Source organism: Cetorhinus maximus, chromosome 3 (genome assembly GCF_964194155.1).
Source record: "Cetorhinus maximus chromosome 3, sCetMax3.hap1.1, whole genome shotgun sequence".
NCBI classification, from domain to species: Eukaryota; Metazoa; Chordata; class Chondrichthyes; order Lamniformes; family Cetorhinidae; genus Cetorhinus; species Cetorhinus maximus.
Window position 1 is genome coordinate 81,540,844 of NC_135881.1, and position 21,501 is coordinate 81,562,344.

The window sequence follows — 21,501 nt, forward strand, 5'->3', positions numbered from 1 at the left end:
TGGCAGGTTTTCGAATAGTGGCGCCTTTAATCATGTTGTTTGTAGTATTCGTGGTGGCGTTTTATATATTAAGCTGATAAGTATTTAATTGGACAAGGCAAGGCTATGAGGTTAAGGTGATGTTTGTTTCTTGTGTTGGCCAGCTCCTGTTACCTGTGGGTCTCGATGATAACTCCTTCACACCGTAGATATATATTGGCCGCAAATGTTAACATTATGCAGCGATGCACTGATGTCATTGAAATACCTGTTACTGTACAATTAGCACAATGTCCAAAACTAATTTGACAGACACCATCTGCTAACGGTGCTGACGGAGCAATGGACGGGCATTCTCTTCACATGGCCGGATTTGACTGTCAGTCCCAGATTAGGTTTTACAGGGAAAGAGATTAAGAGCAACAGTTTAATATGTACTACCTTCCGCTGGCCATTGGCGTTGTTCCCCCCACCCACCTTCCCGCCGTACATTATAACCTCACACTGGGGAAATGCAAGGCTCCCCTGAACCTAGACTCCAGTACATCCTTGGTTTAATCGGCCTGGTTAATTACCTTCTCCCTACAATACAACCACAATTCAAGTTTTGTGCACAACCTGGTTAATTGAATCAGGGTGCTTGCCTTATTATTAAAAACATGCATTGCAATTACGTAATCGTTTCTTTTCGAACACATTCTGCACGACCCTATTCGTTTGAGAAAGCTGTTGTGATTCGGGATTGAGAGGAGAAATTGGGTTGCCTCACTAAGCCGAACCAGCACGCTGTTTATTTTTAGTCGGCACTGGTCACACGGCAAATAGCATTAAAGAGCGATTTATGCAAATTAACTTGGGAAGGTCTGCTCCCCTCCAACTGGATTGTGTTTTCAGATCAAGTGGAAAGGCAGATGACTATTAAATGTATAAAATGTGCAGAAACGGACACGATTCAAAATCTTAAACACTTCGCTGGCTGGCGGCGGCGAAGCAACAGTGTTTGAGAAGATAGCACCATCCTGTGGCTTTGAGTTCAGGGGAGAATTCAGCACGGTCACAGCGATTGATGTGACCTACAAAAGGAAAGGCACACGATCCAAAGCCCGATCAGTTACACTGAGGATTTTGTTTGAAACATATAACACGCAGTTCAATGAGGTGCGGGGCGGAGGGGATTTGCTCTCTGGATCCGCTGTTATTGGCTTCGCGAAACTGGGACGGAATATGCTTGCATTGAAACAGACGTCGATTCCTCCTCGCACGTTCCCACTCTTTTTTTAGTTCCCTTGCAAAGCAGCCACTGGTTTCATTACGCCAATGAGCAGCCGTTCACTTTTCTTCGCGCCACCTTTCGTGAGCATCATGTTAAAAGTACATGTGGGCTGAATGCTTGTCACTGCCGCGAATCTCTCAGTGCGCTTGGCTGTTGTAGCTGATACGGGAGTGAGTGTGTGTTGGGACACACACACACACACACACACAGGAATATCTCGGGGTTTGTCTTCTGAGCTGCTTTAGGGTGTGAGACGTGGGTTGTTTCTTCGGAGAGGGAGGGGGGTGAGTGCGCAGGCGTCATTAATCTGTCCCTGGTACAAGACTGTGGGTTAGGATGGGACCATTCTCTGCTCTCAGCTCTCTTTGTATTTGTGTATGAGCAGGGAAAAGAGGCGAGCACTCCCCGGGCCCCGGCTTCCGCAACATCTGCCGCCTGAGCTTGCAGTCGCCAACTTCTAGTTGCGTTTTCTCCTGTTCCCCCCCCACCCCCTCCCTGATCTCTGCCCCCTCCGCCCTGACATTACCGGGCTGGGGGGCTGCTGCCAGGGTTTGAAGCTCTGAGTCACACTGATCGGCCTGGGGATTCGGCCAGAGCTGCAACCCTAAGAGGAGCCAGGCGAGGGGTGGGGGGGGGGGGGGGGAGACGTGACAAGTGGCTGGGGGGTGGGGGGGTGGTTTTGCTTTTGGATGGCAATGACATGGAGGAGATTCCGTTCCGTAAGGTCAGGACAAGAAGGAAGAAGTGTCCCTACGCCCCGGCCTCTGCTCTGGACACGATCAGCTGCGAAGACGAGTTTGACTGCAAGGAGCTGGAGTTACTGTTCCAGAATTACAACCTGAAGCTGGAGCAGACGGCGACCCTCAAAGCTTTGGCCATCCTCATCATCATGACAGCCACTCTGGCCATGGTGGAGTTAATGTCCGGCCCGCGGCTGACCATCTCCAAAGGTTCTCACCCGGTTCACTGCATCATCTTCATCTCGCTGTTTATCATCACGAACGTCAAGTATCTCCAGGTCACCCAGCTCCAGCAGATCGTCAAGCTGAGCCTGCTCTTCGCCTTCACCTCCTCCTTCCTCTGCTGTCCCTTCTCGCTCGGAACCTATGGCTTGGAGCCGCCGACCTCCCCGGAGCACGGCATGTGGCAGCTGATGTTGGTCACTTTTGTCGCCTACTCGCTGCTGCCCGTTCGGACCTTGCTGGCCATCATCTTCGGCCTGATGGTGGCCGTTTCCCACATCATAGTGACCGCCACCTCGGTGACATCCAGAAGGTCACGACTCTGGCGCACGGTAAGTTCTGCTCCACACTCCTCGCTATTCTTAGTTCCAGGAGCAAGGACAGGTTGTTTTTGAAGCAAGACTCAACCGAATCCTCCAAAACCTTTTATCTCAATGTCATTGGATGGACTCTGAATCTTTTTCCAAGTTTTGTTTCGAGGAATCCATGACCTTTTCTATTTCTGGGAGATTATTGATACAACTAATGGAGTTACCGGGTTAACTTTTAAAGTTCTGTGTTTGGTGATTCAATGGGATTTCAGAGAGACAGTTACACTGGGTCTGAGCAATCAATTTGATCAGAAATAAAAACAGGAAATGCTGGTAAAACTCGGCAGGTCCGGATAGTTGGGCTGTTGTATAGGTCTGACTTTCAATTTTTGCTAAAAAAAAAACAACTCAGGTCCTGTTTCTGATGAAAATGATGGGTAAAGATTATAATTTTAACCCCCCTCCCCCCCCAATCTTTGGCTAGGGTCTGACTACAAGGACGTTTTAATGTCGGTGAGTAATTGGTGAAATCTTCATTCTGTGCGGGGCTGGCTATAACTCCGCACATCAGCACACGGAATATCCATTACATCTGCCGCCTTTTAACGGGAAACACGGATAAGCCCTGTCCGCAGTAAAACACCTTAGTTAAAGATTACGAATGCCCGTTTCTGGTAGTCTCGTGGGTTGATTTACTGCTTTCATTAATCGTGCTGCCTCTCTCTGCTGTCCCGTGTCAAACATCGCATTCATTTCTATTTTTACTCTGAAAATGATATGTCTATCTTTTGTCCAGTTACAGTTGTAAGTTACTGATTTAACAATCACTTCGACGTGCTTAGAACAACTTTAAGTCAGTTTCCCCTAATTTTCTTCAGGATAAACTGTTCATTCTCTGCGAAGTTTCGGAGTCAATTCCATTAAACTCACATGACAATCTGGATTGATATCACGGGACCATCAAAGCTCTCGTTTGGGGCAAATGACAGTCAATATAGTAAATAGGGACGCTTTGGACTCCAGATCTGATTATGGTCGCTCAGGTCAATGTTTCTAATCAGCTATGTGCCCGGAGAACTGAGTGAGGGGGTTAGATTAGAGAGGGTCTGGTTTGAACGGAGCGGAGAATTGAAGGACTGCAGTGTTGGTGGATGAGTGTGTATGTAAAATAATTAAGCGTAGTTAATATTCGAAAATTACGCTTAGGCAAAAACTAGTTTGGGAGAGCGTTGAAAAATCGGAGAAGTTTTACTACATAATGTGACAGTCCCTGAAAAAAGAATCCTCGCTCTGTTTTTGACTTGCATTAAATCGACTCCTCGAGTTTCAGACACACGGATTGATTGCAATGCATGTTCTGTGCTTCGCTCCGTAGCTTGTGGCCAACGCTGTTCTGTTTGCCAGCGTGAACGTGTCCGGGGTGTTTGTGAGAATCCTGACGGAGAGAGCCCAGAGGAAAGCCTTTCTACAGGCGAGGAACTGCATCGAGGAACGGCTTCGGCTGGAAGATGAAAACGAGAAGCAGGTCAGTGGGTTTGGTTCTGAAGAGAAACAGAGAGATACAAGTTTAAAACAAATGAAATGTGTTTGAAAAGCGGAATATGTCAATATCGGTGAACCTTCTCAGGTGTGTTGCAGATTTAACGAAAAACAGAAGTCTAGTATTACATGTGTATGCTAATTATGAAAAATACAATATACACTAAGGAGATAATATACTGATGGATTAAATGATTGTTGAAAGTCAGAAAACAAACTAGTTTGAAATTGTGAGAGAATATGAAATATCTGTAATACTTTGCGGGGTTATTAGTTACAAAAGTTGCGTTTACTTTTTTAGTAGCCATGGCTTAGTTTGACCTGAACAGGTTATTGAGTGAAACCAAATACAGACAATATCCCGCTTTTGGAATGCACATTCCCACACCTCCACGTTCTCCTTTTCCTTGGACATTGTTACATTTCCCCTTTTCCCCCCCTGACAAATAATATCAGAACTACAAAATGCATACACAGCCTTAAGTGTCCATTATAATAAAAGCACAGATGTCTGTAGAAGCTGGAAATCTGAAATTCAATTTGTAAAAAAGTGCTTAGAACATTCAGCAGGTGGGCCTGGTCAGCATTTGTGGAGAAAAAAGATGAGTTACAGCCTAGAACTTCCTGGGCCTTTCTGCCACAGGACTGCTACAACTCTGACAGAAGGGAAATTGCAGGGAGGTCAGAATATATTTGATACCTGTCTGTTCTCACTTCTAATACTGACTAACCTGCTAAGTGTTTCCAGCATATTTTGCTTTTTGCTACGTGTTTAATATTTTACTTAACATTCATAAATATGTAATATATATGTTACAAGGATTCCAGATATTATGTTTCATCATAAAATAATCAACACTTTTTATGCTAAGTTAAGGAAAGACTTGAGATATTGAACCTATTTCCAATAGAGCAAAGAAGGTGAAAATGAGAGGTGTTCGATATTAGGAATGGCCTTGAAAGTGTAACTAGGGAAAATTATCTGTTTGGGGAGTCAGTGCTGAATGTTTTTCAATTTAAAATGTTCTCTAAGAGAGTGAGGGGAGCAGTAGGAGAAATTTCTTTATGTTGAGAGCAGTCACTTTCCACAGAAGGTGACTGAGACAGAGGTCATTGCATTATTAAAGGGAAACAGATACATATTTGAAGCAGGCAACATAATAAGACCATGGGACAGTGGGATTAGGCTCAGATTGTTCTTGAAAAAAGTCAGCACAACACTGGGCCGAGTGACCTCCTTCTATGATGTCAATTTTCTAAGAGTATTACAAGAAGAATATTACATTTACTTTAAAGTTGTAACTGTCTTCTGAGAGAAAACAAGTTGTTTTCTAATGAAGCAAAGCTTTTAGATTGTCAGATCAATAAAGCAGAAGTTCAGTCATGGGGTCCAAGAAATAGGACTCGCCTTACTTCTAATAAAATTAAATAAGTCAATAAACCTGCAGGATTTTCTTTTTAGATTTAAAGGGTATGCGCTTTGAGTTAACAATCAAAATAAACTGATGACAAATATAAAAAGGAACATTTTAGTGTGGTAAACAGTACAGAATGTGCAATGGATAAATCAAACTGAACCAACCACGTACCTATGGAGAGGAAGACAGAGTTAATGTTTCGAGTCCATATGACTCTTCACCAGAACTTCCGCAGTATTTTGCTTTTAACCAGGTACCTAGTTGGACACTATAATTAAGTCTCTGGACAGCGTCAGGTTTTTAAGCGCAATATGAATGCTTTAGATTGAATTGACTGATAAAAAAAGACAACTAGTAAAGTGCAGTGCAATATGATGTGGGAACTGCCAGTTGGATCATTGTCACATTCAGTGTGTACATTGATCATAAACTAAAAATGCTTTCCTGTAGAAACGTTTAAATGAGTAAACCCATGTCTTGCGTTTAAACAAAAACATTCTGAATCATAATGGTCAACAGACTAAGTGTAAAAATCTGTGAAAATGACTAATTATATTTGTTTCCTCCTTCACTGGATTATACAGCCTCACATAATAAAAATCAAGTAGTTTCAAATTGTTGATTACAGCAAGATAAAAGCAAAATACTGCAGATGGTGGAAATCTGAAACAAAAACAAAAATTGTTGAAAAAACTCAGCAGGTCTGACAGCATCTGTGGAGAGAAAGACAGAGTTAACGTTTTGAGTCCATATGACTCTTCTTCAGAACTAAAGAGTTAAAAATGTGGTGAAATATATACTGTTTAAGGGGGGTGGGACAGATGAAGCTGGATAGAAGGCCAGTGATGGGTGAAGGCAAAGGAGAGATTGCAAAAGATGTCATAAACAAAAGGTCGAAGGGGTGTTGATGGTGGTGACACTGGCTAAAGGAGGTGCTAAATGGTGACATTAATGTCCTTTTGTTTATGACGTCTTTTGCAATCTCTCCTTTGCCTTCACCCATCATTGGCCTTCTATCCAGCTTCACCTGTCCGCCCCCCCCCCACCTTAAACAGTATATATTTCACCACAATTTTAACTCTCTTAAATGTTAGCCCTGTCCTTCTCTCCATAGATGCTGTCAGATCTGCTGAGTTTTTCCAGCAATTTTTGTTTTTGTTATTAATTACAGCAATTCTGACAGTAAGATGCCTGACTTGAGGAATGGATGGCAAGATTGGCACAAATAGTTAGAGTTGCTTGAGCTCCAAAGTCAGCAGCAATTTGGCTCCCTAGCCCAATTCAGCAATCCTGTGTGACTCCAGGAGCCAATGAAAATAAAATTGGGTATACTAGTGGGTAGGCTAGAGCAGGTCATCTTTCCCATTCTCCATGTAAAGATAATTTTCTTGGAGCCCAGCTGACTGATGCTTGGTGAAGATAGGGCTGCTTTACTGGTTGTAATCAGCAAGAAACCCTTACATTGCATATTTATGCAGTCCCTCAGGTCCTCTAATTTGTATAGCTGCAGCTAATCAGTGGCATGTTTCTTAGAACAACCAATTTTGGGCCTATGTATAACTGTAAATTGTGTAACTTAGGTGACTCCTAGGACACATGTTCTTTGGGGGTTAGCAGTTTGCTGCCAATGGGAGTGCACCTGCCTTCAATGAAATGTCAGTTAGTAGCTATTGCAGAGGAGTTCTTTACAGAATGATTAATCATAAAAGTTGGCACAGTGTTTTAAACAAACACTGTAGAGCATATAAATAGGCACAGTTCTCTGCATTACAAATATTTCATTTGGAGACTCTTTGCTCTCCTGCCGAGCTACCTGTTCAATTTTTTAATTAACCATGTAATTTTTATATTAACATATGTTAAGCTGAATGTCCATATTTATCTTAATTAATTAGCTGCAAATCTTAATGTATATATAAGGATCCTATTCTCTTTTATCTCCACTAACCTGCATTTTTTCACCAACGGTTTTTACTTACCTTGTTCAGTTGAGTTTAGATTAGCTGATACAGTAGTGATGCATAAAACAAACATTTTGACTGATTTTGTTGTTGGAATTGGAAACATCAGTTCTGCACAAATAATTTCTAGAATAAATCTGTGTTTGATACTGTGCTTTATATGTTAAAAGTTTGTTTTGCTAAATGTATAAACCCATGTTGTTAAGGTTGCGGTATTTCCAAAAAGAGCCAGTCCTTTAGGAAAGGCTTAGAAAATCCACTTAAATTTATTTTAAAATTTGATTTGCCTTAGGGAAATCCCTGACTTGCAGGATGCTGTACAATTTGGCAGTGTCTGCAATATGTATAGGGAATCGGATGAATAAAATTGCAATAATTCACATTAGATCATATGCAAGTGAATAGATTATAGTAATGAGAAAGATATATAAATAATTTTACTAAGTTCTTCAAACTGACACCTGGGTACTTTTAAGTATTTTTAAATGGTCTAATAATTTAAAAGATACCTGTACATTATCTATAATTTCAATCTGTAATTTGCCACAGGAAAGACTTTTAATGAGCCTGTTGCCTAGAAATGTGGCAATGGAGATGAAGGAAGATTTCCTGAAGCCTCCTGAAAGGATATTTCATAAAATATATATCCAAAGACATGACAATGTCAGGTAAATCAGTTTACATTTGTACTTTCTCTTTCAGTAACATTGCAACTAATTCTGTTATTTATTGTAGTTGGTGTTTGTGTTTGACTTGGGAGGTGGTATATTGAATGTTCCTAACATCCCATAGCACAGAAGTCCACAGATCTTCACATAAACCTATAACCTCAAGATCAAAATACTGTAAATTTATAATGCATAGAACTTAAGAATGAATTGGACACCCACCTTTTATTAACAGTATACTTTTAACAGTATTAAAAACAGTGAAGGTCTTATATTTTTTCAAATTGTTCCTTGTGTCTTAAGATTTATTCTGTGTGAAATTCCAGACTGGGTTATGGACACATCAAACTCTTAAGCTATAAAATATCAATTAAACAGTTCATATGAACCAGTTTAAATGTAACTTTGAGACTAATTAAAAAAAAAAAATTAGCTTGAGTGATTCAAAACTCATCGAAGTAACTCAAAGCTACCCCATTGTTTAAGTGCCTCAATCATGAATTTTCAGGTATGCATAGTACCCGCAACAGTCTAGTTTCAAAATCTCACTTCTGCACTGTCATTTTGGTATTGCTGTTTGCATTGAAGTAAATAGTTACAATAATGGACATGTTTTATAGTGCCTTTCTTGTTGGAAAATCTTAAAATACATTTTACACAATCTTTTTTAAGCTGAAGCGCTTTGTTACATTGGCTGCAGTGCAGCCTTACATTGAGGTCCCATATGCCTATCCGGATGGTTCAGGTGGATGTTAAGGACCTCATGACAGCATTCCAAGGGGAGCAGGGCACTTAACTGCTACCTGGCCAACAATTTTCAAAACTCTCTCAGTTCTAATGCCACACATAGTACCATGATTTCAGGGAAGGGCTGAAGAGTTGGTCTCGATAAATCTGCTACTATTGGGATAATTATAGGATAGATAACTAAGTAACTTCAACACAGAGTGCATCAAATGATGCCATTGAAACACTGTGCAGCTCTTTCAAGAGCAATATCACATATTTAGGGTGGAATTTTATGCTCGGGGGATTTTATGATCCCATCAAAGTCAATGGACTTTTTCTTGGCTTGCCGCATTTTATGGCCCTGCCCCTACTACAATGGGGCCATAAAATATTCCCCCCTTATAGTCTAAAGTATAAAAATTATGCATTCTCCAAATAATAAGTTACGTTACTCAGACTATGGTAAAGTGAGTTATTACCATTAGTGATATTGGATCAATAACAGAAAGATACAGTTAAATTCTAATTACATTTGCAATTTGCCCATGATCATCGATGATTTGTGAATTATCAACAGCATCCTGAAGATAACTGTAAAAGTACTTTTTAAGAATGTACAAGGCAATTTGATCTATTTGAAATTCAAAAGTCTGTCGTAATCCTCCCTTTTCTAAACAGTAATCAGATCCCTATTGAATGGTAGCACTAGTCTTTCCAGATGAACCTGATCTGTGTACACAGCTGGTCTGCTTCTGAGTGGTAATACTGCTTCCAAGCTCTTTGGATTGGCACTATCATTATTGTGGTGTGTGGTAATGAGTATTCAATAAATGTTGGCTTTGGGTCAATGCAGGAAGGCTGGGGCAAATACGATACTATTTATGACAATCATCGCCATTAACACCAGTACAATAAATTCCTAGCCACTGTTTCTTTATACAGCATGGAGTGGTACACATAAACATGTATAGTCACCTCAACTTGCTGTGTACTTAGATGGGATGCTTTCTGATATCAATGATGCTGTCACATTTTCAGAATGTTTGATCATTCTTCCAAAGCAAATTCCAGGCCATAAAATTGTATTCATATATACAAGCCTGAATATCAATATCAAATGCAATTAGGACAGGCTTATTGTTGTGGCTTATCTACACAGTAATTTTGGTGTGTTTTGGATATCTATTTTCTTTCGCCTGCTGTAATTCTCCAATGTAACTGACTTAGCAAATTTCATTTTGCATCCCAGTCCTTTGAAACTAACTTGTCAATACGTAACCCATTTCCTGGGCTGGGTTTTACGGCCCGCTCCAGGGCCAGGTTGGTGGGGAGGAATGAAGTTGAGCAGCGTGACATGGGTGGCGTTCCCAACACATCTATCCACTCCCGCCCCTGCCCCAGCTACCATTTTACCAGTGGCGAGGGAGGTATTCAGAGGCCTGTGTGTCCTGTAAAATCCAACCCACCCCGTCATTTCTGGTTAGTAACTATAACGGAAAATTCATGGATTGTAGTAACTGAGGATTTGGGGTATTTTACATATTATTGATTGTGATGATATTCTATCATTTGCAACATTCTTGACCGAAGTTCAACAGACTTATTAGTTGAAAGCTGAAAATTTTGAAAGATTGCTCTGACAGTGACAAGACTGCTGGCTCTCCATAATATTCTTTCTTTGTGTTTGTGAAGCACAGACCGCAATTATCTCTCAAAATGTAAACCACAAACCTTCTAAGTACATCATAATGAGTCAGAAATATAACAAGATGCAGGTTTCAATACCACAGCAATATCTGGGAATGTTTATGGTTTACATTTTGTGAGGTAATTGAAACTAGTATGCCTTTAGTTATTTTTCAAATGGAAATTTTATGGGATAAGGAAAAGCTTTGTGCAGCAGGCACTCAAATGATTTATTACAATTTTTCCAAAGAATTTCCGTGCACAAGCATTCTGTAACTCACTATGTTGAATTATTAGACCATGTAAAATGCCCACCATTTTAATGCATTAGTCCTAAACTTAATTTTTCCAAATACGTATTGCTTTGAAGGATGTGAGGTTAGGTTTCAAACTTTATGGGCAAAATTTGCTGGTTGGCAGGCGGGCAGAGCGGGAGCGGGCAGGCGTGGACCCGATCACCGCTCGCGATCCAGGCCGTGCCATCATTTTACACGGGTGGGCCAATTAAGATCCGGCCAGTGTGAATCGGGGCTCCCGAGGGCAGCGGGAGTGGGTGGGCAGCGGCGGGACTGCAATGACCCGCCGGCCTGTTTTAAAAAGTTGCTGCAGCCTTTCAAAGGCTGTGAAACACGGCTACTGGAAGGGCTCCCCAGAGCGCTGCTGGTGAGCAGGCCAGGCAGGAGGGTAGGGCAGGGGGGCACTGTGCTGCTCCATTTTTGGATGATTGCCTTGCAGCTCTCCACGAGGAGGTCACAGCACGGCGGCAGGTCCTCGTACCCCAGGACAGGAGGAGGAGGGCCCCTCCACATGACCAAACGTGCCTGGGAGGAGGTGGCGGAGATAGTGAGCTCCCGCGATGTGGTGCGATGCATCTGGATCCAATGTCACAAGCACTTCAATGACCTGTTCCATTCGGGAAGGGTGAGTACTTGGCATTGGTCACTTAACCCCACAGGTAGGCTTTCCCCCTGCGACCCCCCACTCCTCCCTCACCACCTCCCCCCCCCACTGACCCCCACCTCCCCCCACCAAGTTTGGGTGCAGTGGTTGCATTGAATCATTGACGGCATGTTTCCTTCGCTGGGTGGACCAGCAGATATTACCCATGATGAGGTCACCCTGAGAGGGTGGTGATGAGATGGGTTCTGCCCCCACAGCATATGGTACACTGAGACCCACATGACTGTTTTGAGGGCAACCTGGAGGATCTGCACCTAGGCGCAGTGCTGGAACTCCAGGACATGTCAAAGTCAGGGTGATGACATGCTGGGAGGGGAGCTTCAAGGCAGCGTGACACTGATCGATCTGCTGTCCTCTGTGCTCCATGTGCTTGCGCCTCCTTGTTATGGAAGGTTAGACTGTGTGGTGCCTAATGTGATGTAGGCAGCATTTAGCCAAGGGGGAGGGGGGTGGGGGACAGGCCTAGCATCTTTGTGTGAGTGTTTGGCAGCAGTGGGGTGAGGAGGCACTGGAGCCCTGATATGTCCCACTCTGGTAGGGGTGGGCCGTGCGCAAAGAGAATCCAGGTACAAGTAGCACTAATCAATGCTCTTCCTTCCTTTTCAAGGGAAGAATGCTCATAATGCCGCTGAGCAGGTGAGGACTGGCGGAGGGCCAGGCCAGGTGGCGATGCTTAGCCAGTTCGAGCAGGAGGCCCTAGATCTGGAGAGGCACCATGCGCCCAGGTCCACCAGTGTTGGTGAGGCTGGGGTGCCACGGGCAGGTATGTTTGCCCAGCAGTGAGATCACCATTGTTCTCCCAACAGCCATGGCAGTGCTGAATGTTCAGTGATTGAAGTTTGCAACATGGTTTGGCCATTGCTTATGGAAGGATGAGCGCACAATGATCTGGGGAACAGGGATGCAAATTGACATTGTCTCCACGTTAACTAATCAAATGTCCTTGTTCTTCCTTTCAGCATCAGCGGAGCAGGGCCAGGAGGAGGAGCAGCAGGGACCCCCTCTCACACCTGAGGGCCCTGAAGTCTTGGACTCACCAGCATCACACCATTTCTATGAGGCAGGCACCAGCGCAGATACTAGCACCTCGGTGGGAATTAGAACATCGGCTAGTGTCCCAGGGCACAGCGGTGAGGAACTTCATAGTCGCTGGAGGAGCTGGCGGAGACAGAGAATGCCCATGGCACCAGAAATTGGAGGGCTGCGTGGGACCAGGCACATGCCTGATGATGTGTCTCTGGAGTCGTCCGCGATGCAGCAAACGCAGGAAATGCGGCCGGATGTGCGGGAGCAACTGGTGGAGATACATGAGGCTATGCTTGGCTTGGTCTCTGTGGTGGAGGAGTCTACGTGGACCATTGCCGATGCAATGAGCCTCATTGCCGAATGCCATGCATCTTCCATGGAGAGAGTGGCGACCCTCATGGAGAGGCTTCTCCAGGAGACCAATCAGGGCTTCCTGGGGATGCGCTCGGACCAGCAAGCCCTCACATTGGCATTGACCTCAGCTGGGCAGTGCCAGTGTGGGAGATGGCCTGGGCACCAAGTTTCCCACCTCGGTGCCCATCCATCTATGGTCAGCAGGGAGGTCCAAAGCGACCTCACGTCGGTGCAGCAGCTGCCTGTCGTCTCTGCGGGTTCCTCTCAGGGCGCTCCGGATGAGGGCAGCAGCTCCTCCGCCCCTCTCCCATTGACCGTTGCATCTGATGAGGCTGCGATGACTGGGGAGATGCCAGCTGTGGAACTGGCAGCTCCCTCCCAGGCGTGGCCAGCACAGGCTCCACGGGCCAGATGACGACTGCCAAGGTCATCAAGACCAACAGGACAGCACAGTCAGCTGGCTGCCTCAGATGCCAGTCCCAGCAAGGGGGCAGCACCAAGATGTAGCACCAGAAAATGTAAACGTAAGGCACCTTAGGCGCACCACGGGTTTATCACTGTTGCTTTTGTGTTGGCCCGCAAATGAAGTCTTTATGAGTTGGTGTGATGTTGAACACCTTTGTCATTATGTTCTCATAAGTTCCTTGTGTTATAATATTAAATTCAGACATGACAGGTTGAGGTTCTGGTGTAGTGGTATTGTCACTAGATTAGGGACTCAGCATAATGCCTTGTGGACCTGGGTTCAAATCCCACCATGGCAGATCGTGAAATTTGAATTCAATCAAAAAAAATCTGGAAATAAGACCATAAGACATGGGAGCAGAAATTAGACCATTTGGCCCATTGAGTCTGCTCTGCCATTCAATCATGGCTGATAAGTTTCTCAACCCCATTCTCCCGCCTTCTCCCTATAACCTTTGATCCCCTTACCAATCAAGAACCTATCTATCTCGGTCTTAAATACACTCAATGACCTGGCCTCCACAGCCTTCTGTGACAATGAATTTAAAAGTTTAATGATGACCATGAAACTATGGGGGAGGTGCCAGAGGACTGGAGAACAGCTCATGTGGTTCTGCTCTTTAAGAAGAGGTGTAGAGATAAGCCAGGGAACTACAGGCCAGTGAGTCTCACGTCAGTAGTAGGGAAACTATTGGAGAAAGTTCTGAAGGAGAGAATCTATCTCCACTTGGAGAGGTAAGGTTTGATCAGGGATAGTCAGCATGGCTTTGCCAGAGGGAGGTCATGCCTAACAAATTTGACTGAAATTTTTGAGGAGGTGACCAGGTGTGTAGATGAGGGTAGTGCACTTGATGTAGTTTATATGGATTTCAGCAAAGCCTTTGACAAGGTCCCACATGGGAGACAGGGTAATTTGATAAGGTGGATTCAAAATTGGCTTAGTTGTAGGAGACAGAGGGTGATGACAAAAGGATGCTTTAGTGACTGGAAGCCAGTATCCAGTGGCGTATCACAGGGATCTGTGCTCGGTCCCCTATTATTTGTGTATATAAACGACATAGATGACTATGTGGGGGGTAGGATTAGTAAGTTTGCGGATGACACAAAGATTGGCCAGGTGGTTAATAGTGAGGTTGAGTGTCTTGGGCTACAGGAAGATATAGACGGAATGGTCAAATGGGCAGATAAGTGGCAGATGGAATTTAACCCTGAAAAATGTGAGGTGATACACTTTGGAAGGAATACTTTGACAAGGACGTATCCAATGAACGGCATGACACCAGGAAGTTCTGAGGAACAAAGCGACCTTGGTGTGTGTGTCCATAGATCTCTGAAGGCGGAGGGGCATGTTAGTGGGGTGGTGAAAAAATGCATATGGGACACTTGCCTTTATCAATCGAGGCATAGGTTACAAAAGTAGGGAGGTCATATTGGAATTGTATAGAACCTTGGTGAGGCCACAGCTGGAGTACTGTGTGCAGTTCTGGTCGCCACATTATAGGAAGGATGTGATTGCACTGGAGGGGGTGCAGAGGAGATTTACCAGGATGTTGCCTGGGATGAAACATTTAAGTTATGAAGAGAGGTTGGATAGACTTGGGTTGTTTTTGTTGGAGCAGAGAAGACTGAGGGGCGACCTGGTCGAGGTGTACAAGATTATGAGGGGCATGGACAGGGTGGATAGGGAGCAGCTGTTCCGCTTAGTTGAAGGGCCAGTCACAAGGGGACATAAGTTCAAGGTGAGGGGCAGGAGGTTTAGTGGGAATGTGAAAAAAAACCTTTTTACCCAGAGGGTTGTGACGGTCTGGAATGCGCTGCCTGGGATGGTGATGGAGGCAGGTTGCCTAACATCCTTTAAGAAGGACCTGGATGAGCACTTGGCACGTCATAACATTCAAGGCTATGGGCCAAGTGCTGGTAAATGGGATTAGGTAGGTAGGTCAGGTGTTTCTCACATGCCGGTGCAGACTCAATGGGCCGAAGGGCCTCTTCTGCACTGTGTGATTCTGTGATTCTGTCAACATGGCTGAGGGTGCCTCTTTTCTTCTGCAGATGGATGGTTACCAATAATGTTATGACTAATTTGTGAGACATTCAGCTTTATTGACAAGGCCCTTAGTTAATGTTCCTACCTAGACAGATTTTGCACTCAGGTATCAAGTATGGAGCCTGCAGCCCAGACTTGTCCTGGAGGTCCATATGTGGTGTGCTAACTGAAGGTTCATTGGATTAAAGTCTCCCGGGTGTCTCTGCCTCCCTGGAGTATGCCCAGGTCAGCGTCTACCCCCTCAGCATTTCCCTGTGCGTGCTCATCCTCGGACTCACTGCTGGACTCATCGTGTGCAGCCACAGCCACTGCGTCTTCATCTTCTTCATCCACAGCGCCCCCCTTTTCCAGCGCAAGATTGTGGAGAGCGCAGCATCCAACCACTACCAGCAACACACGATCTGGGGGGTACTGGAGTGGGCCCCCTGTATGGTCCAGGCATCGGAAGCACATTTTGAGAAGATCAATGGCTCTCTCCACCACAGCCCTTGTGGAGGTGTGGCTCCTATTATACCGCTGCTCAGCTTCTATTCTTGGATGGCGGAGAGGCGCCCTGAGCCACCTTCTGAGGGAATAGCCCTTGTCACCCAGCAGCCATCCATCTAGCCGAGCCAGAGCACTGAAGAGCCCCGGCACCTGGGAGCATCTGAGGATGTAGCTGTCGTGGGAGCTCCCTGGGTACTTTGCACAGACTTGTAGAACCTGTATCCTGTGATCACACACTATCTGCACGTTCATGGAGTGGAAGCCCTTCCTGTTGACAAAGGTACCGGGTTCACCTGCTGGCGCCTTGATGGCCACATGTGTGCAGTCTATAGCACCCTGAACGTGGGGGAGGCCAGCAATGGCCGCGAAGCCTCTGGCTCACTGTGCCTGGCTTACCTGGTCCCAACGGAAGTGGATGACGGTCAATGCACACCTGAACAGAGCGTCTGTAACCTGCATGACACACGTGTGGACAGCTGATTGGGAGACACCGCAATGATCACCCACTCACTCGCCCTCCCTTCCTCCTCCGAGGGGGTGCCTCCAGTGGAGAGTTCAGCTCCCATTCCCAGGATAAGGGAAGGCTTCCTGAAACTGGCATGCAGGCCCAAAAATGATTCTTCACTGCAGAGTGCTGGACTGAAGGTTGTGAGTCCAGTCCAAGCAGCTGGTATGCGTCTTGAAGTATTGCAGCTCACACAGGCAAATATCAATTACTTTGAAAAATCAATATTTGACAGAGCACACTCGTGACCCCACTGAGCCCTCTTATCCTGCCTGTGGATGAGGTTTATACAAATGTGTCCTGCCCGCCTGCCCGTTGCGCCCGTGCGATGACCCAAAAATCGCACGGGTGCCGAAAAATCATGGTCAATTGGCGTCTCAAGGGCATTAAGTGGCCCGTTAATTAATAGTGGGCGCGCATCGGATATGATTGCGCACCCGCCCAACAAAATATCACGATGGCGCACGGTAACGTGGGGACGCTCGCCTGACGCCACTCCGTGTCATTCTATGTGTTGGTGTGCGGGGCCAGGACCCACATGCCAACGGGAAAATTCTGCCCCATGAAATATGTATTCCAGGAGTCCCACAATATCTTTTGTGAAGACATCTCAATTGTGTATTCAAATAATTGAATCCATGTTTATTGAGGCAAATGTTTGTGCTCTGATGCATCAATGCACATTGTGTTAAAAATTGTACAGCTGAGCATTTCAAGCATGTGCATAATGAATAAAATCAACTGTGCAGAAATAGTGCTTAAACATATTGTGGCATAATTTTAGTAGTTATTTGAAATTTGTGTTGGGGGAGAGCTTCCGAAATCAAATTTGGACCTCAGTTGTAACAACTACAATAACTCGCATTTAAGTGGAACCTTTAGCAGAGTAAAACATCCCAAGTCACTTCACAGAAGCTTTACCAAATAAAACCAAAGAGGGGATATTAGAATGCATGACTAAGGTCTTGATCATTGAGGTAATTTTTAAGGAGAGTCTTAAAAGAGGAGAGATTTGGAGAGGCAATGAGGTTTTGGGAGAGATTTCCAGAGATGAGGGTCTTGCTGACTAAAGGGATGTCTGCCATTGGCGGAGCAAAGGATGTGAGGGATTCTCGAGAAGCTCAATTCAGGGTGAAATAGGTCACTGACGTTGCGAACAACCAGGATTAACCTGAGGCACTGGCCAGAGAGGGGGATGCGATCGTTGGCAAGTGTACACATTTTGCAGCGGAGATGAAGACAATGGTTTTGGTTTCCCCAAAGTTTAATTGAATAAAGTTTCAGCTCACCCAGATTCGGATGTCAGTCAAGTGAGTTGACAATATAGAGGCAGTGGAGGGTATTGAGATAAATAGCAGAGAAGTAGAACTGGGTGTTGCAGCACTCATTTCAAACCAAATGCCATGGACTGGATTCTCCTGGCCCCATGGATTCAGGGTTGGAGGCAGGGGGGCTGGGAAAGCAGGGGGCATCTGCGATGGTACGTCTCCCTGACTTAGTCCTGGCACTGGGGAGTTTTCCCAGAGTTGCACTGGTAGCGGAATTGGCTTCCTGCTACATGGAGGTGGCAACCAACTAAGGTGGTTAAGGCCTCTATTAGAGGCGATTTTGTAGTGTCACCGGAACTTCCCCACTGGCAGAGTGGCCCCCTGCTGCGTACAGAGGCCACCAGCTCATTGGTAACAGCCTTCCTGTAGCAGGCCAGGTAACCATTGGAGCTGGTGGCTCCAAGCTCCAATGAGGGGGTTGGGTTGGTGAAAAGCCACAATCGCCCATCTGTCCTGGTGGGGCTGCCGATGCCCCAGAGCTGCCAGCCCTCTGATTGGGCCTGTAGCATCGGGAGCCTGCCAAGGATGGCAAGCACAGAGGCAGCCAATTAGGATGCCGCCTCCCAGAAGATTGTGCTGCCAGTCTCACTGCTAGCAAGTGTGGACTTAGACCTCCATTTGGTCCCAATGTCAGGGTCTTGAAACCTGTGGGAAAATCAAGCCCCATGTTTTTGGTTGATATCGCAGAAGAAAAGCATGTGGAAGAGAAATAGGAAGGGGTTAAAGATAGATCCTTGGGAACCACAGAGGTAACAGTGTGGGAGAGAAAGCATTGCTGGAGATTCTCTGGATGTGGTTGACTAGGTAAGGCTTGAAACATGTAAAGCAGTCCCACTCAGTTTGACAATAGAGGAAAAACTTTGGAGGAGGATGTTGTTGATGACCTTGTGAAAGACTACAAAGAAGTTGAGGAGGATAAGGATGGATTGTATATCATGTTCATAGGATGCAATTTATGATTTTGATCAGGGATATTTCTGTGCAATGCTAGGGACAGAAGCCTGATCAGAGAGATTCTATCATGGAATTATGGGAAAGATGGATATAGTTTTTAAAATTAATATTTATATACTTTCTGCCGCTTTTACAGCAACTTTAAAATAATGCATATTTATATGGTTGGTAAACATGAATTTTAAATTGTAAACTATCCTCTGCCATTTTAAACTAGGTTAAAATGCTGATTAGCAAATTCAAGATGGCTGTGTCATTAGAAAATCGATTAAAATTATATTGTTTGTGAATTTAAAATAGCTACAAATATGATATAAACAGGAAATAAAAGTTAGTGTAAGAGTTAAAATTTGATGATATTTTGATTGTATAAATCTTATTAGCCATTGCTTTTGAAAACAACAAAACCATAACCTCCAACAACAATAAGAAGTCTAAAATATTTCTTGTAAGTGATAAGCACAATATTTTCTTTTTGAAATATTACAGATTAGTACTTTATGACAAATCAATGATTAAAAATGTAGTTTTTAAATTCTATTTTAGTATTTTCATCAACATTTGGCCTCTTTAATCAGTGCCTTTGTATAGAGGAGACAATCTATTATAAATTAGGGAGATAATGAAATGATTAACACATTGATACATGTAATTTCTTCACAGACTGGAATTAATGAGAAGTTTATAAATATTCAGTGGCGAGTAGGAGTCTGATAACTGTGGTTGACGTATTTAATAAGCCCACTCTGAATGTTTCAAATTTCATATATACACAATAAATATGTTAGTGTCAATGACAGAATCATTCTTCAAAAACAGCCCCAGTTATTTCCATATCACAGTGAAATTCAGGTTAAACTTGGGTTAGAACTTCCGCCAGGTTGCGCTGTTATGTTCAGCATAATTCGCCTGAAATTGACCAAGTGCAACAATTCAAGGTTTACAAGCACAAATTACAACTAATGCAGAGTGAGCTTCCATGATCTTTTGCAATAATTTAAAAAAAAAATTACACCAGAAGCCAGTCCAGCTACAAAAATGGCCATGCTACTAGATCGAATGAATCACTATTCCGAGTTTCCACTAATTGCATGTTGCAGGCTTTTGAGGAGGCTTTAAAAATTAAGGTGACTCTTTTTGGGTGCAAGGACAATTATAGGCATCTTCTAAAAATGTTTGAATATACATTTTTTAATTTACTAAGCAACTGACTACTATATACCAACTTAACTGGCAAATGACTATGGTTCTTTTTAGAAGTCGCTTCAGTTATTCAAAATTGGGTTACTCAGAGGTAGTGGACTAAACACTGATTAAAAATTATTATTTTTTCTGATATACTAATTTTCAGCTGTATTAATCAATCTGCACCAAGTCACCACTCACAAATATATAAAGGAATATTTTTAAAGCTAGCATATAAAATAAAATCTCCTAACACCCTATTGATTGTTCGTGGCAGATATTATGTTTGGAAATATGTAAATGAGTTTGAGCAGAAACTTAGGGCAAAAAATACTCTTTCCAAAATTAACACTAGCTGTTGCTAGTGCCTGGATCACATATTGTGCCCAAAGCGGAAACCTTACTGCATTATTAAAATAAATCGCACATTTCTGAAGAGGTGATTTGGATGTTTCCTAATTTAGAATTAATTTTGGTGCATTTTACTTAAAAGGCACAAGGCACTGAAAATATTAAATTTTGCAACATGTTATTTACATGTAAAAAGCCATTTGATAATTAATCTCGAACGAAACAAAGCTGAAAAAAATATCAGATGCTAATCATCTCACCTGAGTGTTCAGATGTTCTTGCCGTATTTCAAAGTTGTGGTAAATTGGTTAGAAACGTATATAGAGATTGGACTGCTCAGCCCTGTCTTTCACAGATTTGTCCAGATGTGCAACCAGCGTGGGTGTTTGCTAGGGAATATTAAAACTCTCCTTGAAGTGTCACACAGCATTTCCTGCTGCTAATGCCCTTGTTAATATAGCTGTTGCATCAAATTAGTTTTGAAGTCAATTCCAATTAAACAAATGGAAGCAACTGTGATTTCGTTTTCACATCAACTGAATGAATAAAATATTGTAACCAAACCTCTCTTTGTTAGTAAACCTTTACTCTCTGATGTAGGTGAGTGAATAACATTAACTTATTTGTCTTATTCGCCTTGCTTTAATGTTAATTTCAGTGAGCATTGATGAGTGTAATATTGCATAATTAATTATTGTTAAAGGTCTGTGCAGTTTTTCACTTAAAATTTTACAGATCAATTGCACTCTTGGTTTTGCATCAGTATAAGTAGCTTTAGATGCGCAAAAACGTAAACCTGGAAGTACAATCAATGAATCGGATCAGTAACCTGAATTGATATGTTGGAGTCTAAGTTCAGTGTTGTTGAGTCCATTTTCAGTTTAGGGACATTTGCGCAACTGTTAACTTGGTCGGACTCTTTTTTAGGCACGTGTGGCAGACTCCTGAAATGAAGGCAGACCTCACTTCAATATTTCTAACTCAGTTGCTCAAATTTGTTTACACTAGTCAGAGTGAAGATCTTTATTTATACACAGGATTTAGGTGTTGCTGACAAGGCCAGTATTTATTGCCTGTTGAGCAGGTGGTGGTGAGCCGCCACTTGAACTACTGAAGTTCATGTGGTTTACAGTTTCTCGTTACGGTTTTGATACAGTTGAGTGACTTTCCAAACCATTTCAGAGGGCAGCTAAGAGTCAATCACATTGCTGTGGGTCTGGAGATACATGTAGGTCAGACCAGCAGCCGCTTCCAGACCCCCTTTCCAATTGCTTCCCCATTTCCACTTCTTTAAAAAATTATTCTTTCATGGGA

At 43.7% G+C, this 21,501-nt stretch overlaps 1 protein-coding gene across 3 annotated transcripts in view; it reads left to right on the top strand.

Moving 5' to 3' along the window:
• Nucleotides 1–206: 206 nt before the first annotated feature.
• The window catches only part of LOC144678751 (adenylate cyclase type 1-like), a 429,196-nt gene continuing 407,901 nt past the window's right edge, over nt 207–21,501 (top strand). For all 3 annotated transcript variants that reach the window (XM_078538612.1, XM_078538615.1, XM_078538613.1), the window contains exons 1-3: nt 207–2,546; nt 3,901–4,050; nt 7,993–8,111. In XM_078538612.1, the coding sequence (XP_078394738.1) occupies nt 1,953–2,546; nt 3,901–4,050; nt 7,993–8,111 (863 nt within the window). In that variant the 5' untranslated portion in view covers nt 207–1,952. The remainder of the gene's footprint in view (nt 2,547–3,900; nt 4,051–7,992; nt 8,112–21,501) is intronic.